The 26,574-nt window shown below is 35.2% G+C and overlaps 1 protein-coding gene across 19 annotated transcripts in view; it reads left to right on the top strand.

Moving 5' to 3' along the window:
• The window catches only part of MTF2 (metal response element binding transcription factor 2), a 58,954-nt gene extending 32,616 nt beyond the window's left edge, over positions 1-26,338 (top strand). For 7 of the 19 annotated variants that reach the window (XM_045367195.3, XM_015452522.4, XM_074001479.1 and 4 more), the window contains 12 exons: positions 2,070-2,165; positions 2,381-2,481; positions 2,859-3,007; positions 5,822-5,917; positions 6,823-6,891; positions 8,024-8,147; positions 14,679-14,746; positions 16,707-16,877; positions 20,998-21,103; positions 21,223-21,275; positions 21,388-21,492; positions 23,940-26,338. In XM_045367195.3, the coding sequence (XP_045223130.1) occupies positions 2,090-2,165; positions 2,381-2,481; positions 2,859-3,007; positions 5,822-5,917; positions 6,823-6,891; positions 8,024-8,147; positions 14,679-14,746; positions 16,707-16,877; positions 20,998-21,103; positions 21,223-21,275; positions 21,388-21,492; positions 23,940-24,297 (1,476 nt within the window). In that variant the 5' untranslated portion in view covers positions 2,070-2,089 and the 3' untranslated portion in view covers positions 24,298-26,338. Of the gene's footprint in view, positions 1-2,069; positions 2,166-2,380; positions 2,482-2,858; positions 3,008-5,821; positions 5,918-6,822; positions 6,892-7,455; positions 7,631-8,023; positions 8,148-9,277; positions 11,255-14,678; positions 14,747-16,706; positions 16,878-20,997; positions 21,104-21,222; positions 21,276-21,387; positions 21,493-23,939 lie in introns of those variants that run through there. The other 12 variants (XM_074001500.1, XM_074001494.1, XM_074001498.1 and 9 more) reach the window with 6 other exon arrangements.
• The last annotated feature ends 236 nt before the right edge of the window (positions 26,339-26,574 follow it).

The raw sequence follows: 26,574 nt of genomic DNA, 5'->3' as shown, positions 1-26,574 counted from the left end.
CTCATTTCTAGCAGTTTATTCATAAGAAATAATTCAAAAAATACTAGGTGAAAAATGTTTCCTGAGCTTTATTTTAACAACAACAATAAATTTGGTATTTCTAAGATGAAATGGCCAAGGCTTTCTAGTCAATTGGATTTAGAGTAAGGGAGACTATAGAAGATTACCAAGCTTTATAGGAAGGTTCTTGTAAACTTGATGGTAAAAAAAAAATATATATATATATATATATGTTTGATTACACAAGTAAAAGTTAATTCCCAGCTTCTTCGGGATTGTTTCTTGGGTCACTACCTCACTACCCCCCTTTTCTGAGGAATTGCCTTCTCCCTCATTAGTCCAGGTAGTTACAGTGAGAGTCAGGTCAGGCACCTACCCTAGGGGGGCTGTCGTTCCATTTCCAGGGAATTGTAAATTTTCACAGAGAGTTCCCAGGCTTAATCTGGTTGCTCTCCTGACCGGAACCGTAAACCCAGAAGCTATGGGAGACCACCTTCGATGAAGTGTACCAAGAAGCAAACAGCTGGGCTCAGTGCCTTATGTCTGTAATCCCAGTGCTTTGGGAGGCAGAGGCAGGAGGATTGCTTGAGCCCAGGAATTTGAGACCAGCTTGGGCAACACAGGGAGATCCTGTCTCTACAAAAAAAAAAAAAAAAAGGCACGGTGGCACACGCCCGTGGTTCCAGTTACTTGGGAGCCTGAGGTGGGGGCATTGCTTGGGCTCGGGAAGTCAAGGCTGCAGTGAGCTGTGACTGTGCCACTGCACTCCAGCCTGGATGACACAGCAAGACCCTATCTGAGGGGAAAAATAAAAGGAAGCAAACAAAGCAGGAGGATGAGAGACCAAAACAAACAAATAGCAGAAATACAAAAGACAGATTCCCCCTTTCCAAAGAAAGAAAAACAGTTGGTAACCTGTATGTCCGAGAGTAGAGTAATAATGAAGTAAATTGGGTTCTTTAGATGTAATACTATGCAGCTATTAGAACTTAACAATTTTGAAAACTAGCTGTGTGAAAAATGCTTTTCATAGAAGAAATATTAGGTTGTATTGATGAAGCATCTTGTAGTGGAGAGAGCATGGATTTTGGCACATCGGGGTTTGAATCCTAGTCTTGATGTTTTCTCAGGGTCTTTGGGTTAGTTACTTTGTCTGAGCCTCAGTTCTTCTCTCTAAATAGTATATTTATAAGTTAGTTGTAGGATTAAACAAAATATATCAAGAGCCTACACAATGTTTGGCCCATAGCACAAAATTGTAAGTTTCTATTGTTGTTATGTACATAAAGTGTGTGTTGTGAATTTGACTCTATTGAAACAGATAAGATGAGAATACTGGAAATGATAATGTGTTAGGGTGGTAAATTGTATTATAAATTTTGTGTGTGTTTTTTTTAGAATAAAAATATCTAAGGAAGAAATAAGTTACTTGTTCTGCTAAAAAAAATGATTAATTGTAGGACCCCCAAATTTTGTTGCAATGGTATTTTGTTAGGGTACATTATTGGATACCATATTTTCAGATTTCAGAAGCTGGAGATTAAATAATTACTGTTCAACCTGTTTAATAAATCAGTAAGTAAAAGGAAATGCTCTGAATTCAGAGAGAAAGAGGTAGTTTACATATCTTTCTTTCTTTTTTTCTTTAATTTCATGATATTAGTGGTGTAGGATAAGTGAATGTGTGTACATGAATAGATAAGTGTTCTATAAAGTAGCTCTAGTGTTCACAAACCTCCTCTACCTGCTGTCACCCATCCCTCATCTCCACCTTCACCTTTAAGAGTGGGAATATGAGAAATGAGTAATAAGGGAAGATGCTTGAGAGCAGTTTAAATTATGCCTTCTGCCAAAAAGCAGATTAAATTATGAAAGTAGACAGGCATGTTAAGTTAAAGGTAGAAAGAATACAGAGAACAGAGAGATACCATTTTGTGTACTTTGTCTTGTGAAGCATTATAATATACTTAGCAAACATTGTCCATATGTGTTGCCTATTGAGTCATAAAAGTGGTTTTGTTATATGGAGTTTTTTATGTCTCTTTTTAAATGTGTTTTAAATATTTTAGGAGCCACTGGAAGTGGGGAAATGGTCTGTACAATATGTCAAGAAGAGTATTCAGAAGCTCCCAATGAAATGGTTATATGTGATAAGTGTGGCCAAGGTAACATGATTTCTTTTAATCTTGGGGAAAAGCTGTTACATACTGAATGCCTATGTTGAAGATTAATGACTAAAAATACTTTACATTGATAATTTGAAATTATTATCCTGTTTATTAATTACATTAATGTAGGAAATACTACTAAAATGCATCTTGAAATTGTGTTGAAAGTATTAATGAAATAGAATTTGCTTTATGCTTTTTTTGATATTAAGGATATCATCAGTTGTGTCACACACCTCATATTGATTCCAGTGTGATTGATTCAGATGAAAAATGGCTCTGTCGGCAGTGTGTTTTTGCAACAACAACAAAGGTATATTTTAAGTGTTTTGGGCTAAAGCCCTGATGGAATCTGTAAGACATTATCAACATAATGATTGTGTACACTGAAAGTTTGAATGAAATGAGCAATGAATGCTGGGTAGAAAAAGGTGCTATTTATTTGACTAATGATGCTTAAGTGACTTTTTAATGATGCTTTCACTTACTTGATGATAGTAATATGGGAATTGGTGCAGTAATTTGAAAGAAGAAAAGAAAAATAGAGATTATTATTAATCAGACAGTTTGTGATATGGTAAAAGTTTGGAAAGGAAATTTCTCCAGAAGTGTCAGAGTCATTTTTAAAGTATAGAATTGTGTTTAAAATTTTAGCCTTCACTCTTTCACATTTTTTTTCCTCTAATGTAGAGGGGTGGTGCGCTTAAGAAAGGACCAAATGCCAAAGCATTGCAAGTCATGAAGCAGACATTACCCTATAGTGTGGCAGACCTTGAATGGGATGCAGGTCATAAAACCAATGTCCAGCAGTGTTACTGCTATTGTGGAGGCCCTGGAGAGTAAGTAAATACAGTTATGTAATTCCCTTTAAGTAATTTTTATTTGCTTGCCTTATCTATTTTTCTTGATTATGTTGTGTGAGTGATGATGAATTGCAACTGCATGAACACATCAGTGAAGAAAACAAGGGGGAAAATCTATTATTTTCATAAAAAAATAATTTTTGTCTAGTTTATCATTTCCACACATTAAAAAATATGTGTATAAGTCTTATATTCTGGAAATTTAAAGTGAATTATAAATATTGTCATAAAGTTAACTATTGAGGGAAAACATTTACTGCAGGGGTCCAGTATCAGTAGTTTCATTGAATGTCATATTTAATGTGATTGACCATTTAGAAAATGGTATATTTAATATTATAATTTGAATGGAAGAGTAAAAGACAAGTTTTTTTAAACGTAAAATCAACACGGAATTTTTTCACAGACAGATTACTGCTTTCTTCTACGTATTTTCATTTCTTTCTTAAAGCGATAGGGCACAGATTGTAGTATGCAGTGACATGATCATAGCTCACTGCAGCATTGAACTTTTGGGCTCAAGTGATCCTCCTGCCTCAGCTTTCCAAGTAGCTAGGACCACAGACATGTGCCACTACACCTGGCTAATTTTAAAAGGTATTTTTTTTTGTAAAGGCAGGTTCCTGCTATGTTGCCCAGGCTGTTCTTGAACTCCTGGCCTCAAATAGTCCTCCTACCTTGGCCTCCCGAAGCTGGCTGGAATTACAGGCCTGAGCCACCCTGGCCTGGAGTAGCACTTTTATTTTCTTCGCATATATAACTTGGCCAAATGTTTGGTGCATGAGGCCTAGCTTTTAGCCTATTTTGGCTTTTGACATACCTTCCTAATGTTTGATTTAAATTTAGGGACTTGTGACTCTTCCTTTCATTTGAACACTTAGAGGCCATTGTAAGATTTTTTTTTTTTTTTTTTTTTTTTTTTGAGACAGGTTCTTGCTCTGTTACCTAGGCTGGAGTACAGTGGCATGGTTATAGCTCACTTCAGCATTGAACTGGGCTCAAGCAATCCTTCCATCTCAACCTCCTGAGTAGGTGAGACCATAGGCATGTACCACCACACCCAGCTAGTTTTAAAATTTTTTTGTGGAAATGGAGTCTTGCTATTTGTCCATGTTGGTCTCCAACTCCTGGCCTCAAGTGATTCTCCCACCTTGGCCTCCCAAAGTGCTGGAATTACAAGCATGATCACCACGCCTGGCCCCCACTGTAAGATTATTAATTAGCCTAATTGCAATATTGTTGTGTCTCAAGTTATAGGAAGCTTGAGGAGAGGTAGAAGGATGGGTACTGGCTGGTTGGTAGTAGTCAGAACACAAACAACATTCAGTGATTAAGTTTGCCATCTTATGTGGGCACAGTTTTTGGTGGCCCAAAATAGTTATAGTAATAACATCAAAGACCACTGATCACCATGCAAGATATAATATTAATAGTAATGAAAAAGTTTGAAATATTATGGGAATTTCCAAAATGTGACACAGAGACGTAAGGTGAGCACATGAACCTAGAAAAATAGTGCTGATAGACTGAATCAAGGTATACCTCTGTTTGGAAATGGTGCCTTTTATTATTTTCAAATAAAGATAACCGTATCAAAACCACATACTAGCTGGGTGTGGTGGTCTGTAGCTGTACTGCCAGATACTTGGGAGGCTGAGGTAGGAGGATCCTTTGAACTCTGAAGTCTAGCTTGGTTAATGTAGCAATGTAGCCCTGTCTCTTAAACCCAAAATCCATGTGCTAACTGAAAAGAGAAGATACATTTCTTAGATGAAGATTCAATTTTAGCATCTTTAGCTTTCTCAAACAGATCTGTAGACCATACACTGAAATACAGCTAAACCTGTCAAAAAGCCTTTTTACCTGGTAGAGTCTTAGGTTAGATTTATATTAATGTTAAGCAGGTTTATTAAATCGTTATGTTCTTTTTATTATATTGACAAGAATAATAGAGACACAGTAAAGATATAAAGTAGAATGTTTATAATCTGAAAGCTGCCTAAGGCAATTTGATATTTGGGGCAAACAACAATACCTCTGAATCTGACCCCTCCTGGGGTTTAGAGAATTGATGTGAAAAAAATCCAAGAGGCCTGGCATGGTGGCTCTCGCATGTGATCCCAGCACTCTGGGAGGCCGAGGACAGGCCTGGGCCCGGGAATTGGAGACCAGCTTGGGCAACATAGGGAGACACCAGTTTTACTTAAAAAAAAATTTTTTTTTGCCGAGCTTGGTGTTGCATGCCTGTGGTCCTAGCTACTTGGGAGGCTGAGGTGGGAGGGTCACTTGAACCTGGGAGGTTGTGGCTGCATGAGCCATGGTCATGATGCTGTACTCCAGCCTGGACAACATAACAATACTTGCCTCTTAAAAATAAATAGCCTAGGCTTGTGTTTTAACAGAGCTCATTTAACTATTGTAGGAGCCAGGCATTTTTGACTAGAAGTAGTAGGTGTATCTTTCAAGAGCTTATAAAATTTCGTGAATAAAAGAGAGGAGAGGGATGAAATAGCTGATATTATAAGCCTTTTTGGGAAAGGAAATATTTACAGTAAGTATAGTAGAAATGTGATACTTTAATTAGAACAGTATTGTGGATTATGCCACTTTTTTTTTTTTTAAGAAGGCGTAAACCCGGGAGGCGGAGCTTGCAGTGAGCTGAGATCTGGCCACTGCACTCCAGCCTGGGCGACAAAGCGAGACTCCGTCTCAAAAAAAAAAAAAAAAAGAAATGAAAACTTCCCCTTAAAACAGGAATTTTAATGTTAACTTTTTTGTTTTTTTTAATAGCTGGTATTTAAAGATGCTACAGTGCTGCAAATGTAAGCAGTGGTTTCATGAGGCTTGTGTGCAATGCCTTCAAAAGCCAATGCTATTTGGAGACAGGTGAGAAGGGCATTTGAACTTTACTAGCTGATTTTTGTCACTTTTTAATTGTGGTTATATTTGCGATTTCAGATTTCCTAAAGATAGTTTCAATAGTGATTTGGAAAGGGGTTGTCTCAGAAGGAAAATATTGAATAATATACTTAAAATATACATAATTTTTGTGCTTTTGGATTTTATTCCAGAAAGCTTGTAAGTATTGTCAGTGATTACATTTGTTCCTATTGACCCACAGTACTCTAAAGTATTCTTGTTGGTACCTTCCTTTAAAGAACCTCAAAGGGATCGTATTAGAATTGGAAAAGACCACAAGGCCTTGTTAAAGACACAACTATACTTTAGATATAAAAAGTTTGTAAAAGCAGACTTAATGTACTTTCTATATTAGAAGAATGCAAAGTAGCACAGTGAGCTCCAGGAACAAAAAGCTAGACCACTAAGTTTGACATCTGAAAACCTGGTTTTAAATCTTGGCTTTTACCACTTAATTTTCTTTCTGACCTTAGGGAAGTTCACTTGCCCCTTTGGGGCTTATTACGTTATTTTGAGCATTGAATTAAACGATGTATATGGGGGCAGCCATCACAATTCCTGGCACACACAAGCGATCGATTAGTAAACTATGAGTATGTGTGAGTCTGTGTGTGACCTTTGAAGGTCTCCAGTGGTTAAAAAAAAAAAAAAAAAAAAGATCCTTTCTCTTCACAGATGAACTGTTTCATTATTTGTTATTGGAAAAGAACTTCCCTCAATCACAGAAAGCATTGTAATTTAAATTATATTTTGTTTTGAGTATCAGTCTTTATATCAGCTGTAGGTTATTCACTTGGTGAATATTAGCTGTAATAGTTTTATCTCTGATTACTCAGTATAAAACTTTTTCTTTTTCTTTTTTTTCCCCTTAGATTTTATACGTTTATATGCTCTGTCTGCAGTTCTGGACCAGAATACCTCAAACGTCTACCATTACAGTGGTAAGTGTGGATGTTTCTGTTCAAAAAAAAAAAAAAGCCATTTTCTTAAACCTACAAGTTGAAACTTTCTATATACATTTACTTGGCTTAAGTAAAAATAGGTTATTTATGCTTGACTTTATTTCTTTTATTTATCCTCATGCCTGATGGCATCTTCACTAAGTAACATCCACTTGTATTGCTAAATTAATAAGGCTGTTCAGTGTTGAATGTCATAAATGAAACTTTCAGATATCCTTTAGACCTTCTAAATTCTTACTCGTATTTCTAGTTCTTTTGAACCTTCAGAATAGCATATAGTAGAAGAGAGATAGGTATAACAAATATGCTAATTTCTGCTTCAGTGTAGTAATTCTTGTGTATTGGAAGTGTGATGAATTTTAGAGGTTTACTAATAAAATGCTTACAGTAAGTACTTACAGATCTTTGTTGTATTTTACATATTTTAGCAACAGATAGGATTTAACCCATGAATCAGATAGTTTGGTTAAGTATGGTATTCTGTAGCTTATATCCGGAAGTGAAAACACAAAAATCTTGATTGTAAGTTATATTTTTTTAAAGCCAGATCCTCTTTGAATACACTTTCAGAAGTAATTTGTGGCCGGGCGCGGTGACTCTTGCCTCTAATCCCAGCACTTTGGGAGGCCGAGGTGGGTGGATCTCCTGAGGTCTAGAGTTTAAGACCAACCTGGCCAACATGATGAAACCCCATCTCTACTAAAAATACAAAAAATTAGCCTAGCATGGTGGTGGGCGCCTGTGATCCCAGCTACTCGGGAGGCTGAGGGAGGCTGAGGCAGGAGAATCACTTGAACCTGCGGGGCGGAAGTTGCAGTGAGCCGAGGTTGTGCCATTGTACTCCAACCTGGGCAATGAGCAAAACTCCGTCTCAAAAGAAAAAAAAAAAGAAGTAATTCTATATTTTCTAGTTTATAGTTGCTATTCAGGATAAGTGAATATTTAGTCACTATTTTCTAGTTATTTTTATATGTAGTGATTTATTGTATTGTGAATATAACTATCCATCTAAATCTCTTTGCATTTTAATTACTGTTTTATAAAGAAACTGTGATTTCTTAACAGTAACTAAAAACATTGTTTTGTGTATTTGATTATTTTTGGATTCCAGGGTAGATATAGCACACCTATGCCTTTACAACCTAAGTGTTATTCATAAGAAGAAATACTTTGATTCTGAACTTGAGCTTATGACATACATTAATGAAAACTGGGATAGATTGCACCCTGGAGAGGTAGGTGGTCTGAGAACTAACTTCAGTAGCTACTTGATGTCTTTTTTTGTTTTGTTTTGTTTTTCAAAAAACAACTAAGACACATGTATAAGTCAGACAACTAAAATAGAATTTTATTTTTAGTTCTGTGTACAAATAAGTTTGGTATGGATATCAGGACCAGCCTTCTCATCCTCCTGTGTGTTTGTTGCCTGTTGACTCTGGAAATTTGTAGAAGGAGGAGGTATATTATTTGATTCTTCCATTTTCTGAAGTGAAAATCATTGTAGTTACAGAGAGAAGGGAGGGAGAAATCTTTAGTATTGGGTATCTTACTCATAGTTTGACCTCCTTTTCTTCTAAGTTTTCTATAAACTTAGAGATGTAACCAACATTCTTCCTTCCTCTCTTGTTGGTACTCCTTTATGTATTTCTGACTTGTAGGAATGGTGGGATCTAATAATAATGTTAGAAAAATGAGTTTGTAGAGTGAAGCTGCCTGAATAGAAGATTATCCCCTCTCGTTCTGACATCTCATTTTGCTTCTCATTTTTGAAGTATAACTACCTATGCTGTTTTACAGTCTTTTTTTTAAAGGAATTTAAAAGTAATGTGTGTTCATTAAAGAAAATTTTGAAACTAATGAATAGCAGAAAGAGAAGAGTAACTGGAATAAGTTTAATAGGGACCTTATTTTTAGCATTTATTTAGAATTACCAAAGTACATATATTAACTACTTTTAGTTAAAACTAAAAAAATTGTTTTATAATATATGGAGTTTATATGTATATCTTAGTCATGCTTTTTTTAGGTAAAAATTTTGCAAACTGATTTGAAGTTTAGGAAGATTTTCTTGATTTGTGAAGGACATCCTATTTCATATCAAATAGGATATCAAAGGGCTTTTTCGGGGTTTATGGAATATCAGGGAGAACATAATGCATGATTTAGTTTGTAGTTTTAAAATCTAGGATGTTATTGAAATTTAGTTGATGAATTTTTGAATTTATCATTTGAGTTTTGAATGTTAGATATTGGATTATCATACAAATTTTTGTTAAGTTTTTGGTTAAATACCTTTTTTTAGATGAAGTTTGAAAGAGAGTGATGTGTACATTTGATAATTTTTTTTTTTTTTTTTTTTTTTAAGATGGAGTCTTGCTCTGTCGCCCAGGCTGGAGTGTAATGGCGCGATCTTGGCTCACTGCAACCTCCACCTCCCAGGCTCAAACCATTCTCCTGCCTTAGCCTCCCGAGTAGCTGGGATTACAGGCGCCTGCCACCACGCCTGGCTAATTTTTGTATTTTTAGTAGAGATGGGGTTTTGCCATGTTGGCCAGGCTGGTCTTGAACTCCTGACCTTAAGTGATCCGCCCACCTTGACCTCCCAAAGTGCTGAGATTACAAGCATGAGCCGCTGGGCATGGCCACATTTGATCAATTTTAATAAACTGATTCGTAATCAGAAAGTCAGGGGTAAAGCATTCGAAGTGACTATAGTGGTTTTTATAATTATCTTAATATTTAATGCTATAATTTGTTTAAAAATTCTTTCTAGCCATTATTCTTTTAGCACTTCATATGCAGATACATATGTATACCTGTTAGTACACTGTATGCATTACATAATGAAATTCTGCAGTAGTTACTTGATGTAGATACTGGGTATATATAATATAAAACCTCATGTTGTGCTTATTTCAAAGTCTGTCATTTTTAATTAAAATTTAAGTTTTTAGTGTTTAGATTTTATTCGAGAGGCTGGAAATACAAGAAAATGAAAATCACATTTAGTATATTTTTCAAGAAAAAAGTTCAGTTTATCAGTTTCAGGTGTCCTAGCTCCAACTGAACTTCTGAAACATACTAGAAAAAATTTGCTTCAGCAATAATACATGTTTTATTTCTGTGGCCTATGAGGTAATGTCTTAGAAAAAAAGAAAAAGTTTTACTTTTTAAGATTATTTCCACTTTTTGAGCCATCAAATTTATTGTTAGAACAAGAGACTAATAATTTCTTATGGTTCTTTCTCTGAATTAAAATAAGAAAATATTCAGACTTCTTAGATGAGACGTCTCATGCATAGACTTTGGTAATTGACAGATTGAAGTTCAGTTTTCTAATTTTCTGTATTCTTTTATATTTTTATACTGTAATTGTAATTGGATTTTAGGGTGAGTTTTTAGTAATAAATAGATGATACAGTTTATGCTAGTCTATCATGTTTATTCAGTGTTTTTCATTTAGTTTACTTTCAGATGTATGTAGTGATTGATACAAAGATAACATACATAATGGGTCATTCCAAATTGTTTGAATAGAAAATTTTTGATAAACTGAAAATGAATTACAAATAGAATTTTGTCAGTAATCCAAATTTGGGTTAACAAAAATTTCCTTTTGTTTATATTCTTATTCCGAATCTTATAAAATGCCATTAATTATTTTCAAAACATGGGAAGTAGTGTATGCTAAATATAATGTTTATAATTGAGTGCCTTAGTCATTTTGAACATCAGCTCTTTCTTTCTTTTTTTTTTTTTAAGAGAGGGGGCTGGAGAGTCTCTCTCTCTCTTTTTTTTTTTTTAAAGAGACACTTGCTCAGACTGGAGTTCAGTGGTGCAGTCATACATAGCTCACTGAAGCCTTGAACTCCTGAGGTCAAGTTATCTTCCTGCCTCAGCAATTCTTGTTATACATAATATAGGATAAAGCACCTGCTCTAGAAATTTTTCTTCACAAATGAAACAAAACAGAGAACAAAGGTTGTGATTTTAGTTTATCTAAAATGTGGAGTTTCCTTCCTCTTGCCACCAGATCAAAGAAAAAAATTTTGTGGTGATATAAGTTGATTGAGATTTTTTATGGCATTTTGTGTAGGAATATATATTGCACAACTAGGCAGTTATCTACATTTATTATTCCTGAACTTTGAATTATAATTAATTTTACATATGATGAGGCTGGCTAAACTTTAATGGTATTTTTTATTTTGGAAACCTAGTAAATACATATTTGCATTTGTAATTACTTGCTGTAATCTTATATTGAATCAGTTGTATTCTGTTTCATGTATTGTGTCCCCCGCCCCTTTTTTTTTTTAATAAAGGAAGCACTGTGACTGTTTTTATTTTAAAGACTTTTTTTTTTAGAGCAGATTTAGGTTGTCCCCTTCTGCCACACATGCATTGCCTCCCCCATTATCAACATTCCTCCACCATAGTGGTAGATTAGTTATAATTGATGAAGCTACATCAGTACGTCATTATCATCCAAAGCTGTGACTTCTTTTAGTAATAAAAAGAAGTTTCAAAAATATTACACTTTTGGAGATAAATCCTTTCATACTGAAAAGGCAAAACGTAACAGTCATATATCATATTTTTTCTTAGTTGAATATGGTATAGGATTGTTATGAAGAGAAGATAAAATTTTTGAATCGTTTTAGAAGATAATGGTATTACACTGTTTCCTTATGTAGTTTTTGTACTTCTTTTGGCTTGGTACCTAATGATTATCATATAGATTGAGTGTAGCTGTTTGAAGAACTACTATGTTTTGGATCATTTTCTTTGAGATAGTAAAAATACTTAACATTTGAATCCATGATAAACTTTCTTACGGTTTTTATATAAAATGAAGTCTCATGTGTTGTATCAGATTGTTTTGGGGAGTTTAAAATGAGATATTAGTACTTTTTGTAATCTGCTTATTGTCATTTGTCTTTGATTCTTGAAGTTATTTGAAATCCTAGTTCTGTAATAACCGCTTTTCTGTGGTCTTAAATTTTAGAAAACCTGAGGTTGATAGCAGAATAATGTATCGAGTGCTACTTCACTTTTGAGGGAGGTAGGGAGAAAAGCAAAGATGAAATTCAAGAAATACTGTGGTAGAAATGATACTAGAGGAAACTATATAATAGAGGTGGAATGATATCTACAAGTGGAAATTATAAGAAATCTGAACAACAATACTTTGGGGCTTAGAGTGTTATAATTAGCATGTAGTATGGTGGTTAGCAACAAATTACCTAAGCTGTTGGGATACTTAAGCCCAGGTGGCTTGGAACTTAATATTGGTAATTGAAAGGAAGAGTTATACTATAAGTATTAGTGTGAGATTAGTATCTGGAGAGGAGGGAGCAAAAAACAACAAGTTATTCTTTTTGGAGATTTATATAATAAACCTCATGGTCAGATGGAAGGCATAGAATATGATGCTCTTCTAATGTAGATTATCTGATTTACACTATAATGGTTGTACTTTTAGTTTGCAAAATGCTGAAAGGGGGAAGTCTTTGGCACTTTTATGGTAGCTAAAATATGCAGTTATTTGCAGAGTCGTCGTGGAGTGCTGAAGGAACTTAATAGATAAAATTTCTGAGAAACAGTAGGGAGTAAATACCAAAAGAAAGTAGAGTTCATTGTGATTGTCAAAATGTAAAAAAAGAGTGGGTTTTAGAAATTAGGAAGTTAATTTTGCTGTTGACTCAGCAAAATTGTAGAGCAGATTTTTCAGATATATGGTTTGTGAAGATTTAAAAGGCATAGGAAAATCTCTTATTAGAATAAGTCATGTATACATGTATACCCTTGATTTCTTTTTTGATATGATTAGCAACACTGGTTTGTCAGTGTTTTTTTTTTTTTTTATGGTTAGCAGACGCTGGTTTGGGCATAATATAGACGTAGTATAACTTGAGTTCAGATGAGATATTAAAATGTGAACTGGTTAAAGTGAAAATTAAATGGATTTGTAACTAATGGAAAAACAGTGACAAAGACGGTGCTTTGGAAACATTCTTGAGGGAGACTCTAATGGAGGACCATAGGGGATTCTGTCTTTGTCTCTACCTTCAATTCTAGAAGGATGACAGAATCAAGAGAAAAGATCTGGAACATTGAGCTGAAAACAAGATCAATTAACAGCAATTATAAAATTCTGCTTTAGCCGTAAACACAAACAGTCCATGGTTATGATAGGGGATACTCAGTTTGATAGCAGTTCATCTGATACGATTTCACAGTTGGGGTGGGGAGGAGGGACCAGGAAGAAGACAGTCAGAAGCTTAATATGAAGTAACCATGTGATGTAGCTATTAAACATTTTAACCTAATCTTATAGACATGGTAGTTGCATTCAGATATATGAAGCGTTGTCTTATAAAAGAGGGAATGGAAGAGCTCTGGGGAGGAAGATTTTTGCCCACTTATGGAATGGGCTTTTTTAGTTGGTGCCTTATCAGCTCTTATCAATGGCAGTAATTAAGCCATGGTTGAATAAATATCTGTACTGTAAAAGAGACTGCAATATTGGTGGAAGGCTGAATTGCATCTAGGGTCTCATTCAAGCTCTAAAGTCTGATTATATTATTCCTTCTTTAAAACAGAAATTCTCTTTCATTAGACACTTCAGAAATTACCGCAGGAGGTAGTGGTTTGATATAGAGGAATGAGTACCTAACTCCTATTTCACATGTTTTTTTTTTTTAGCACTCAGCAGATTGGCACAGAGTGGGCTCTCAGTGAGTGTAGAATGAATGAACTTATCGCTTGAGTTCAGGTTCTAGCTCTCTCACCAACTAGACAGTGAATTTGAGCAGTTTTAACCTTTATATTTGTGAACTCGTGTAAAATAGAGTCAGAGTAGATGACTTACAAGTTTTTTCTAGCTCCAGCATTCTATTTGGCAGATTTGTTTTCTCTCTCACTTAAAGCAGTTCTGAGGCTTGGGAGTTTCAAGTGGTAAAGAACATACTGGCTATAATTTTGAAAGTCAACTGTGATATTTTGGAAGCAGCTTTTTTTTTTAAGGTCTTTGTAGCATTAATTCAGGATGGTCGTTTTGTGATTTAGATTCGTTTGCTAATATGCCCTAGTCAAGAAGAGGCAGAAAGGTCTCTGAGAAAAAGCCCTATTGGAACAAAATAGAGTTTTTTTCTAGAATTAAATGTTTAGGTTTTAAAATGGTTTGTTATGATGAAAAATTATTGAACCATTTAGAGCTGGCTAAAGTCTATAATTGTTATGAAAATAAGGTCTCTCAATTTTACAGTATTCTAAAAAATTATAGAGATTATCGGTTTATGCTAGTGCTAGAGGTACTGGAATATGGTATGTTTCTCATTACTTTTTGTACTCCTTCCTATTGATATCTGTTAGGAACTTTTATAGTAAATATTAAAATAATTCTAATGTATTATTTCCCTAGGTTAAAGAATTTTTGAAAAATTTAATAACTAATACAATCCCATGTTTATGGTATTTTACAGTTTGTAGTTCCTTCATAAACATATCACTGGATTAATATAATGAGCAAGTAATTAGTGTAGGATTTATAGTTCCTTTTTTATAAGTGAGAAAATAAGCCTTGAGAGGTTAAATGGTCCTAGGTCACATAATTAGTCAGTGAGGACTTGGAATTAGAACTTAGATCTTCTGACTACCAATCAGTACACTTTTCCTCTGCATCACATTGCCTCTATCTAGCACCTGTATATTACTAATTGATGAAATTGTAGTGCGTTAAATTGTTTCTTGATACTTCACAGCTGGCAGACACACCAAAATCTGAAAGATATGAGCATGTTCTGGAGGCATTAAATGATTACAAGACCATGTAAGTTGATTTATTTTATGTATCCCTATGAGGGAGACATTTAGTAAGTATAAGGAATAATGGCATTGTTTAAGAATTGTGGGATTGGTGTATAGAAGAAGTACATACCATTTTAAACTTTTTAATGTCTTATTCTATTTTAGTTAGATTAAAGCAGTGATTCTCAAGGATTGGAGGAGGGAGGAGTAATCCTTCTCCTGGGAATGGTGGGTGGGAGGCATACCGGTATCTCTGGGAGAATTTAGCCTATTCCATTGAAAAAGCATATTCAGTAATAACTTCCTTCTATAATGTAATCTACTGAAAGTGAAATAAAATCTTGTTAGCTGGTGGGAATATTCAAAAGATAGGAGAGAATATTGTAGGGAATATGGGGTTTTAAAAAGATTGAGATCTATGGTTATAGTTAACACCATTAGTTACAGAAAAGTAATGTTTCTAGCTGAGTGGTCTAAATAATTAAGTGATATTATTTGATATGTTCTCATACAGATGTACAGATCTTCCCCCCCATTTTTACTTTTTTTTTTTACTCACCACTATACTAACAAGGATTCCCTTTTTAAAAACAATATATCTACATTTCTTAGAAACATTTTTAAATGCAACAGAAATTTTATAAATGTATGTGTTGACTCCAATAAAGTGTTATAAAATTTTTGTTTGCAATAAGTTGGTGTTTTGAATTTGGTAGTATTTCCTCATTAAATAATGTAATTACTAGTGGCTGGATCTTTAGACCAGCTCAAAAAGTCATGAGGTACCTGATATGACCTTGAAGTATAATAAACAGGAAAAAAGACTGTAATAAAGTCATGAGGTACCTGAGTAATTACTGTGCTGGTAAAAATATTTCATGGTACAGTGAATTCTGAATTTCAACTTAGGGTACCAGAAATATATCTGTTCCTGTTGTGGTAGTAATGAGGGATCCCCTTTCTTAAACCTGCAAAAAAGTAGAACATTCTGGTTGGGCGTGGTGGCTCACACCTGTAATCCCAGCACTTGGGAAGCCGAGGCGGGCGGATCACCTGAGGTCAGGAGATCGAGACCAGCCTGGCCAACATGGTGAAACCCCATCTCTATTAAAAATACAAAAATAGCCAGGCGTGGTGGTGCGCGCCTGTATTCCCAGCTACTTAGGAGGCTGAAGCAGGAGAATAGCTTGAACCTGGGAGGTGAAAGTTGTAGTGAGCCAAATTGTGCCATTGCACTCCAGCCTGGGTGACAGAGCGAGACTGTCTCAAAAAAAAAAAAAAAAGAAAAAGAGGGGGAGAACATTCTAAACAACTGATGGAAGTTCTTGTGGCCAGGCAAGTTTCAGTAGAGCTGAGGTAGATGGAGGTGCTTGGGAATAAGGACCATAGAGACTGAAAGAAAGGTCTAAGGATCATATTTTTCAGAGGCCCAAGTCCATATTGCTCTGAAATAACCCTTCTTTGCCCCGGGTTATTTCCGTTTCCAGATCTGGCACTCTAGATACTCCTTTTATTTTCTGGGCCTCTAGGATTTATCTCCTACTTTCTTTTCCAATGCTGTCACCTATTACTGCTAAGGTTTTTCTCCTTATAAATCCACTCTGAGATGGAATTCTTTTTTTTCCCTAAATCGCTTTTGAGATATTTCTCACAGATGACACTAAATATGGGAAAGCATATTGGGACCAAAAAATACCATTCTTTGTTCTTCTTTCTTCCTTTAAAAAGTTAGTTGCCATGTTTAAAAAGAAAAGTGGACATGTACTCTTCTCCTTTCTGGTCCTATCCCTTCCTCCCCATCATATCCTGCTATAGACTGGCTCTGGGGCAGATAAGAATCAAGGAAAGCAAGGGGAAATGAATTTCTGTAGTATTGGGTGGGCTTTCAAGTATAAGGGCCTTATATATGAAAGTTAAGTTAGGGTCTGCTATGTATATGTGTTCAGTTTTTAAAATTTTAGTTAATGTTTTTAAAAATTTAGGTTTATGTCTGGGAAAGAAATAAAGAAGAAGAAGCATTTGTTTGGGTTGCGAATTCGTGTTCCTCCTGTGCCACCAAATGTGGCTTTCAAAGCAGAGAAAGAACCTGAAGGAACATCTCATGAATTTAAAATTAAAGGCAGAAAGGCATCCAAACCTATATCTGATTCAAGGTAAAAGTCGATCTGTGGCTTAGTTTTTCTCTTTAGCTTATTTGTAACTAAAAATGTATGTTATTTAGTCTCCTTAGTATATTTGAAAGTACAAGTGGCAGTTACTCTGATTTTTTTTTTGGGGGTCTATAATATCTTGCTTAGACAAGGTATGAAGAGTTGATGCCAGATGCTTGTTTATTTTAGGACTTTGGCCTTCCAGGAATAGACTCTATTGATTTTGTTAGCAAACAGCTTAAGAGTACTAGCCTGTTTGTTTGTTCACTTTTCATTCATTCATTCATCCATTCATTCATTCAGCACAGTTTCAAGTGCCTTATTATCTAAGTGCTAGTGAGTACAATGACAAACAGATTTTTCTTCTGCCCTGATGAGGTTTACATACTAGTGGACAACAAAGGTGATAAACAAGTAAAATAGTTACTGATTATGCTAGTGCCATTTTTAATAGCATACTGTTTTAGACTTTACTATGGATAGAGATGGGACCTTTGTACTTTAATGATGAGGCTTAAGGAAGGACTATTTAAGATAATATTTAAATTAAGACTTAAAAATGAGAATGATATAACAATGTGAAAAACAAAGGGAAAACTACTCCAGCTAGCAGAAATAACAAGTGCAAAGGCTTTGAAACGTATTCTAGGAACTCACAGAAGACTGATGTGTTATAAATGAGGATGAGAGAGTAGTAGCATCAGGTATTGGAAAGATTAGGTGAGACTTGATCCTGTGTAGGGTCTTGTAGGGCTTACAGAGAATTTGGGTTGTTTTCTAAGAATAAAGGGGAGGCATTTAAGGGATTTAATTATCTTTTAAAAATACTCGGCCGGGTGCAGTGGTTCACGCCTGTAATCCCAGTACTTTGGGAGGCCAAAGCAGGTGGATCACCTGAGGTTGGGAGTTTGAGACCAGCCTGACCAAGATGGTGAAACCTCATCTCTACTATAATTACAAAAATTAGCCGGGCATGGTGGCGTGCGCCTGTAGGCTCAGCTACTCGGGAGACTGAGGCAGGAGAATCACTTGAACCCGGGAGGCGGAGGTTGCAGTGAGCCGAGATCGCGCCACTGTACTCCAACGTGGGCAACAGAGCGAGACTCTGTCTCAAAAAAAAAACAAAACTGTTTTGGATGCTGTTTTGAGAATGGGTAGTATACAGGTAAGAATAAAAGCAGGAGAAAATTAAGACTCAGTTTTCTAGCTGAGAGATAGATAGATGGTATGAGGTACAGAGGTAGGTGGTAACATTCAAATGGAAAGAAAACAGATTTGAGGTCTTTATTGGAGTTAGAATTAATTGGATTTGCTAGTGAATTAAATTTCTGAAAATAAAGAAGGAGTCAATTAAATAATGCCCAGATTTCTGGCCTGAGCAACTGATGAGGGGTTAATCAAGATCTGGAAAAACAGATTCTGGTATGGTGAATGAAGCATTCTTCTGTTTCATATTCATTGAATTTGAGATTCTTATGAGGGATACACACACACACACACACACACACACACACACACCCCTCATACACACAGAATGAGTGAAATACGGGCAATTGGATGTGTAATTTAGGAGCTCATAGGAGAGTTCTGGACAGGCGATACAAATTTGGAATCTGATTGATAAAGCCATGAGAATGAGTGAAATTACCGAGGGAGCAAGTAGAGAGAGAAGAGAAGGTGGTCTGGGATCATGTCCTGATATCATTTGTAAATTTGGAAGAAGTGAAATAAGCAGAGGAGACTAAAAAAGAGTGATCAGTGAGATGGGAGGAAACCAAGAAGTTTGATGTCATGACAACCAAAAGAAAGGTAGTGTTTCAAGAAAGATAGCTATATTAAAGTGTATTGAATGCTAGTGAGGTAGATTAAAATGAAAGAAAAATATTTATTGCATAACATTTTGTTATTAGTGACCTTGACAAAAGGAATTTCTTTGAAGTAGTACAGATAGAAACCAGATAGGACTGGGTGGAAGTATGACTGAATCCAGCATTGCCAAATTTACATGTCAAACTGTGCTTCTCCTACATATCAGGGACACAGGCAGATTCAAAATAATAACAGTAGTGAAGGAAAGGAGGAAAATAGGAAACTATCTTTAAGGATTCTGAATGAGAGGGGAGAAAATGGAAAGCGTATTATGTCATCAACACCCAGAAGTTTTCCTGTATAGGGAGGCTGACAAATGGAATGACAGCTGAAGAGGGGGATAGGACTAGTTAAATGATGGTTTTTTTTAAAATAGTTGGGAGATAGTTGGAACCTGTTTTTGTGTGTAAGTAGGAATGATCCATTGGAGAAGAGGAAATTGGTATAGGAGAGTAGAAGCCAAAAGAGAAGGGATATAGAGCCTAAATGTGGGACTCGCCTTTTCTAGAAGGAGAAACATCCTTCTGTTGAAATGGGGTAAAAGAGAAGATGGGTACAGATGCTAGTTCTGTTATAGATTGGGCAGTTGGAAATTGACTGAAGTTCTTGCCTGGTAGCCTCTATTTTCTCGATGAAATATAAGGTAAAGATAGCAGAGAGTCTTGTACAGAGATGGGAATTTGAGGATCAATTAAAGGTATGGAATAGTCATCTTGGAGATAAGGAAAATGTGATTACAAAGCCTTGACAATGAGTCCAGTTATTTGAAGTTTGTAAGAAATTAGCTGCTAATTAAGTTTTCTTTCCTGAAGGAAAGAATGCTTATTATTCCTATCACTTTCAGATTTGGTCACTCAAATCCTTTGCTAGCAGTTGCCATATTATGAATCAGAAAAAAATAATTCCACAAGCTTTTTCATTTCTATCATGATTGTGATAGGATGCTCCCTTTGTGGTAGCTATCAGGTCATCTGATGCCACCAGATAAGGATTCAGCTGCTTTGTTTAAAGGCATCCTGAGTTCCTTCTGGACCTTGTGTATAAGTTGTTCCTTTTAGTTAGAGGTTACTTTCTTTAGTCCAGGAGTCCTTTATAAATATTATGTTGATCATTTTACAAAAGAAATGGATATCCCATCCATCTTGTTCTTGAGACTTTTGATTATAGTGTCTGGTTCTGCTTTGTCGTTATAGTTCCCCTACTTTCTCCTTCCTCATAGTTCCACCTTTATTCCCTGACCTTGTTTGGCATCTAGAGGGATAAGTTTTTTTCCTACTTTCTCCATTCATCTCTTTCTAGGCTATTATATAGTGTTCTTTTTTCCTCTCCTTAATTAAAGTTTCCTGGACAATTTTCTCGTAGCCCTCACTCCATTTTATTAGCTTGCTTGTATACACATTTGTCACTTTCTAACTATATTGTGAACTCTTTAGCACCAGGAACACCTTTGTATCCATATTATCTAATATCGTCTTTATATGGTAGCTATTGTTGAGTAAATGAAATATTCTTTCTATATATATTTTTTATTTTTTTCTATTAATTAGAGTGTCTTTGCCTGTTGCACTTTTTTCCTTCCTATTGCTTGGAATTTGGCTTTATGTTTAAAATATGGTTTTCTAGGTCTTTGTGACCTAGAAAGACCTTTTGAATGACTCCCTGAGAATATGAAGGATTTCTTACTCCTTTCTTCTTTACGTTCTGCCACTCTGGGCTTCATTCTCTTTCTGATAGTGTCATTCAAGAATCTACATATATATCTAAAGGCAGCCTTTATGACTACTATAATTTTAACATAGCTATTTCTTGACTCCATTAGGTTAACTGCTAAATTCATAGTCATTTTTAGTAGTAAATCCTTGAAACATCCTCCACGTTGTAACAACCTAAAATTAAACTATATAATTGAGCTTTTAGGAGTTTTGAAATCTTCCATTCAGTATAATTGTCTGGTTTTTGTTGTTGTTGTTTTTAAATCTTTAAGTGGTATATATTGTTCAGAATTATATTAAAGAGGACTTTTTTAAACCTTTCATAATGGTTTAAATATCTTTAAAGTGAAGAAATATTTATTTAAATTAGAATATATTATCAATGCACTTGATTAAACTTGTGGATTCAATTAATAATTTTTATATTACCATTAATATAAAATAGTAAAATATATGTGTATATATGTCTAGTTACGTACATAGAGTCAATGTCTTTGTTTTCTTGATGCAGAGATTAAATGCATAATGGTTTTCCATTTCAGGGAAGTAAGCAATGGCATAGAAAAAAAAGGAAAGAAAAAATCTGTAGGTCGTCCACCTGGCCCATATACAAGAAAAATGATTCAAAAAACTGCTGAGCCACTTTTGGTAAGAGGATATGTTGGTATATGTTCTCAAGAAGAAGGATGCGTGAAATAACTGAGAAGCTAGTATTTTTTTCAGCTTATTCTAGAGACATGCTTTAAGTATATATTTTTATTTTCCAGGATAAGGAGTCAGTTTCAGAGAATCCTACTTTGGATTTACCTTGTTCTATAGGGTAAATAGAAAGTTATTTTCTCCCTTTCTAGGTTTTGTCTTTTGAGTGGATGTTAATATTTCTGTTTGTTATATAATATAGTCATTACACAATTTAAATTCTTTTGTCTCAGGAGAACTGAGGGAACTGCACATTCATCTAATACCTCAGATGTGGATTTCACGGGTGCTTCCAGTGCAAAAGAAACTACCTCGTCTAGCATTTCCAGGCATTATGGGTAGATATTTTAGTTCTTATTTTTTTTACTTTTCTTATTCTAGATTCCTTTTCTTTGTAAAGTGTTGATTGAATAATTTTTTAGCAATTGAAAGTGATGCAAGTTGTGTCTATCAGCTTTTTGAGCGGTAATCTAGATGTAGATCCCATTAGTTGTTAATATTCATTTGAATATTTTTGCTTTCTAGAGTACAAACATTGTATTTTTCAAGTTTGTATGGAAATTTGCTGTGAACACAGAGAAAAAGTATACCATTGTTTAGAAGCTGTGCTTGTTAGGCTTTTTAATGCCTCTGCTTACACAAGTGTTCTTTGCTTTAGAAAGATTTGATTTTTTTATTTTTTAAGAGACAGATTCTCATTCTGTTGCCCAGGCTAGAGTACAGTGGCACAATCATGGCTCATTGCAGCCTCAAACTCCTGGCTTCAAAAAAGTCCTCCCACGTCAGCCTCTGTAGTGACTAGGACTAGAGATTGTGCCACCACACCTAACTAATGCTTTTTTATTTTTTGTAGAGATGGTTTTGCTAAGTTGCCCAGGTTGGTCTTGAACTCCTGGCCTCAAGTGATCCTCCTGTGTTGGCCTTCTCAAGTGCTGGGATTACATGCATGAGCCATTGCAACTAGCCAAGATTTGATTGGGAAAAAGAAAAAAAAAAAGAATCAGACACCTAAATCCTTTTGTCCATAAAATGATTTTAAACTTAGGATTTTTATCTGATATTTAATCCAGCCCTTCAGAAGGACATTTTTGTTTATTGGTTTTTTTTTTTTTTTTTTTTTTTTTGGAGACTACTCTGTCACCCAGGCTGGAGTGCAGTGGCATGATCTTGACTCACTGCAACCTCTGCCTCCCGGATTCAAGCGATTCTCGCGCCTCAGCCTCTCACATAGCTGGGATTACAGGCGTGCGCCACCATGCCCAGCTAACTTTTTGTATTTTTAGTAGAGATGGGGTTTCACCGTGTTGGCGAGGCAGGTCTTGAACTCCTAAACTCAAGTGATCTACCTGCCTCGGCCTCCCAAAGTGCTGGGATTACAGGCGTGAGCCACTGCGCCCAATCAGGACAACTTTTCTCTAAAGCATGTCATGTCAGGTATGAAAAGGTTAATCTGTTTGGGGTCAGAGCTACTATTTTCAAGTTTTTTACTTTGTTCTGTTTAAATTTTGTTCATAATTCAAAAACTGCTATTGTAAATTATGCAAAATTCTACATTAAATGCTTAAAGTGTAACCCATTTATTAACGAATTCTGAATAATTGACTTTTTTGGGCCTCTTACTAGGTACTCTGCTAAGCTTTTTATGTATATTATCGTATTTAATTCTTAAAACAATTTTTTGGCTGGGTGTGGTGGCTTATGCCTATAATCTCAGCACTTTGGGAGGCCAGGGTAGGAGGACTGCTTGAGGCAAGAGTTTGAGATGAGACACCATCCCTACAAAAGAAAAAAGTTATCTGGGTGTGGTGGTGCTGTCTGTAGTCCTAGATAATCAGGAAGCTGAGGTGGAGGATTACTTGAGCCCAGGAGGTCAAGGCTGTAGTGAGCCATGATTGTGCCACTGCACTGCAGCCTGGGCAAGAGAGTGAGGCCTTGTCTCAGACAAACAAAAGAGAACAATTTTTTGAGTTGTATAAGTCCTGTTGTTCTCATTTTACAGATGAGGAAACTGAGACTTAGGGGATTTTAAGTAACAAGCCCAACATTGCATGTTTAGCAAGTATAACAGAGCTGGATTGTTAATTTATACAGTATGACTGTGGGTCTTTCAATTTAGTTGTTGTGCTATATTCTCCTTTTATTATAAAATCATAAAATAATTGAATTTCTGTGCTGAAAAGGACCTTACAAATTATCCAATCCAACCCCTTCACTCAGTAAGTGAACATAGAGAATAAGATTTGAATTTGGCCAAATAATAGAGTTAGAGATAGACCCAGGATACTCTGACTGCTAGTTTGTGCTTATTCTGGTGTATTACTTCACTAGGCCTAGAACTGGTAATAAGAGAACCTCTATTCTAGTTCTACTCTTCAAGGACATGGAACAGTGTCATAGATGTAGTTTGTGTTCATTCATTATTTGTTCCAATGAAAAATAAATGAGCTCTTTTAAATGATGAGATTATTGGCAATACATGATTTATGAGTAGGGCCTCTTGATAAGAATTTTTCCTTGTTGGCCTCCTAAGTAAAAAAATTACCCTCAGCTTACTAGTAAAGGAAGAAAAGCTCTACAAAGTTCAGCCCCAAGAAGGTGACAAAATCTAAAGTAAGGAGCACAAGTGATAGTCCATTTATATCGCATTTATTGTTTGAGTTTGGCTTATTTTTATGTCATCAAGGATATATGGTATAGTAGAATAATCCAAAAAAGAGAACATATTGTGTGGGCATAGGATGCTTAAAAAGCTTAGCAGACAATTCTGGCCTTCTCTGTTAAATAGATTATCTGACTCCAGAAAAAGAACGCGTACAGGAAGATCTTGGCCTGCTGCAATACCACATTTGCGGAGAAGAAGAGGTCGTCTTCCAAGAAGAGCACTCCAGACTCAGAACTCAGAAATTGTAAAAGATGATGAAGGCAAAGAAGATTATCAGTTTGATGAACTCAACACAGAGATTCTGAATAACTTAGCAGATCAGGAGTTACAACTCAATCATCTAAAGAACTCCATTACCAGTTATTTTGGTGCTGCAGGTAGAATAGCATGTGGCGAAAAATACCGAGTTTTGGCCCGTCGGGTGACACTTGATGGAAAGGTGCAGTATCTTGTGGAATGGGAAGGAGCAACTGCATCCTGACTGTAGGACTGAACATTATGTTCACTGCACTCTGATTTTCTGTAGGTACAGTTCAAAGCCCTAAAGGAGTCTGGCTTTTACTATCTTTCTTAAAAAAAAAGAAAAGTCAAAAAAATTCAAAAAAGGGGATGATACTAGCCTTAACATGTACCTGTCAATGTTATGGATATTGTCATAAAAAGGTATCTTTTAAAAATCAGAACAGAGACTTAATTTTTTAAATCTTAAGATTTGTAGAATGTTTCTAGGGTAGGATATTAAAAATGATTGAAACCCATGCATGGTGTTAGACAATTTTTCTAATTATTTCATTGAGTCAGTTTTTTGTGATTAGTGGTTATCAGAGCAAACATCATGTAGATAGCACAAGTATTTGGAGAAACGTTGTCTGTTTTGTTACCAAAATGTTGGAAAAATTTATTTCAATACCTTTTAGATTCATAAAGTGCAGTGTATATAATGCCTACTGAAAGACTGTAAAATATTGAAATTTTCTTTCAAGCAAAGTGTAAAAAAATATATTGAGCCTGTAAATTGCTCTGTGACTAGACTTCATTGTCGTCTTAATATATTCTTGCATGTGCATATATATACACACGTGTATATATATGTGTGTGATTATGTGACCTATGCAATACAAATTATGGGAATGGGCAGCTTTGGAGTATATATCCCATAATTCTTTTTTCAGGAATAGTTGCAGTATTTACACAGCAGCATTTCTTCTCAGGCTTTTATTGGGTGCTGTTGCTTGCTATGTATGAAGAGAAATGTGTCAGACAAGTTTAGTGTGTTCTGAAGAAGGGTGTGAACAACAGTGTTCATGGGCTTTTAGAATGCTTTTCACTTTTAGTCCTTGTAACTCAGCTGTTCAGTACCTAAACAAATTCAAATAATATGAACATTATCTCCTACTAGAAGTAACGTTTTCAAGTTTTCATGGCACATTATGATTGTAAATGTCTCTCAGTTTTAACAGTAAGTCTATAGGAGTCCCGTGAAGATTCCTGAAATGTCTGTAGTAACTGTTAGTCATGTTTGAATAAGTGTAGTACGAACAAAGTATTTTATTGCACAGGGTTAACAAACAGTTTGTTGCCAGCTGAGGCTACTGCTGTTTTATTACAACATTACCTCTTGTTTTTATAAAATGTACCAAGATTTAAATTGATAACTTTATTTTACTTGTAAAAAAAAGTTTCTTTTATCACCAGTGTTAGAGTTGTCTTCTGTTTCTTTTTGTTTTGTTTTGTTTTCCTTTTTAGCCAAAGAGTGAACAGAAGATTTTCTTATTTTGGTGGCTATTCATTTTACTTTTAAAAGTGATTGGTGGATTTTAGACTAATAATGGGGGAATTTGCCGCCAAAATAAAAAATATGTAAAGTGTAGTGATTACAGAGTGGTTAAAATGTGGGTTAGTACTTATTTATTCCATTAATTGATTATTTGACTGTTTATAAAGAAAGTTGCTTTATTTCTTTAAACATCTTCAAAAGATGATCCTTTCTTGTCACATTATAGCCAAAAGAAGCAGAGAACTTCATTGTCTGCATTTGGTTCCTGGTTGGCCAGGTATAAATGAGCTTTACAAAAGTGCAAATTAAAAACTGTTACTTCTGTTTACCTCCACCAAAACTTGATTTTCCCCTAGCTATTAATTTAAGGTTGCCTTTCCTGCAGCTGCAATATTTTGAATAACACACAGAGTTTGTGTTGATTTTTGAATGTTTGTTTATATCTAGGGGTAATGAAAAATGTAAATCCCGTGTATCCTTATTCACTCCACCTGTATCATATTATTTCATTTTCCCCAAAGTCCTTTAATTCTAACTGAACACCAGCAGTATTTTTAGAAACTTTTTCTTTAACATACTTGGAAGATGATTTATTCAGCTGAACTGTCGTTAGACGTAATTATTGTGAATGTCTGTTTTATTTTCTCATGGTGGTTCACATGGCTCTGATGTTCAGTTTGTATTTTTGCAATTGCTTTACTTAGAAATTAAAACAGACCAACATTAAATGTGTGTATTTTTTAAAGAGCTAATGAGTTTTGCTTCTGTATTTGCTTGAAAATACACACTAGTGCAGTAGTTGACTGCTTTTATTTAGCTAGGGTGGTAAGGATTTTCTAATTCCACTACTAGTATGTTCACTTGAATTAATCTTTATAAAACTTTGCTTTCATTTTCCTCATCCCTCATATAATATTAATAACCATCACAAGTTCATCTTAAGTGGTCTTAAAGTACGTTTAGCGAGCATGTACACTTTAT

Source organism: Macaca fascicularis, chromosome 1 (assembly GCF_037993035.2).
Source record: "Macaca fascicularis isolate 582-1 chromosome 1, T2T-MFA8v1.1".
NCBI lineage: Eukaryota > Metazoa > Chordata > Mammalia > Primates > Cercopithecidae > Macaca > Macaca fascicularis.
The sequence above is the reverse complement of the archived record's forward strand: the minus strand, read 5'-3'. Positions and strand labels throughout refer to the sequence as shown.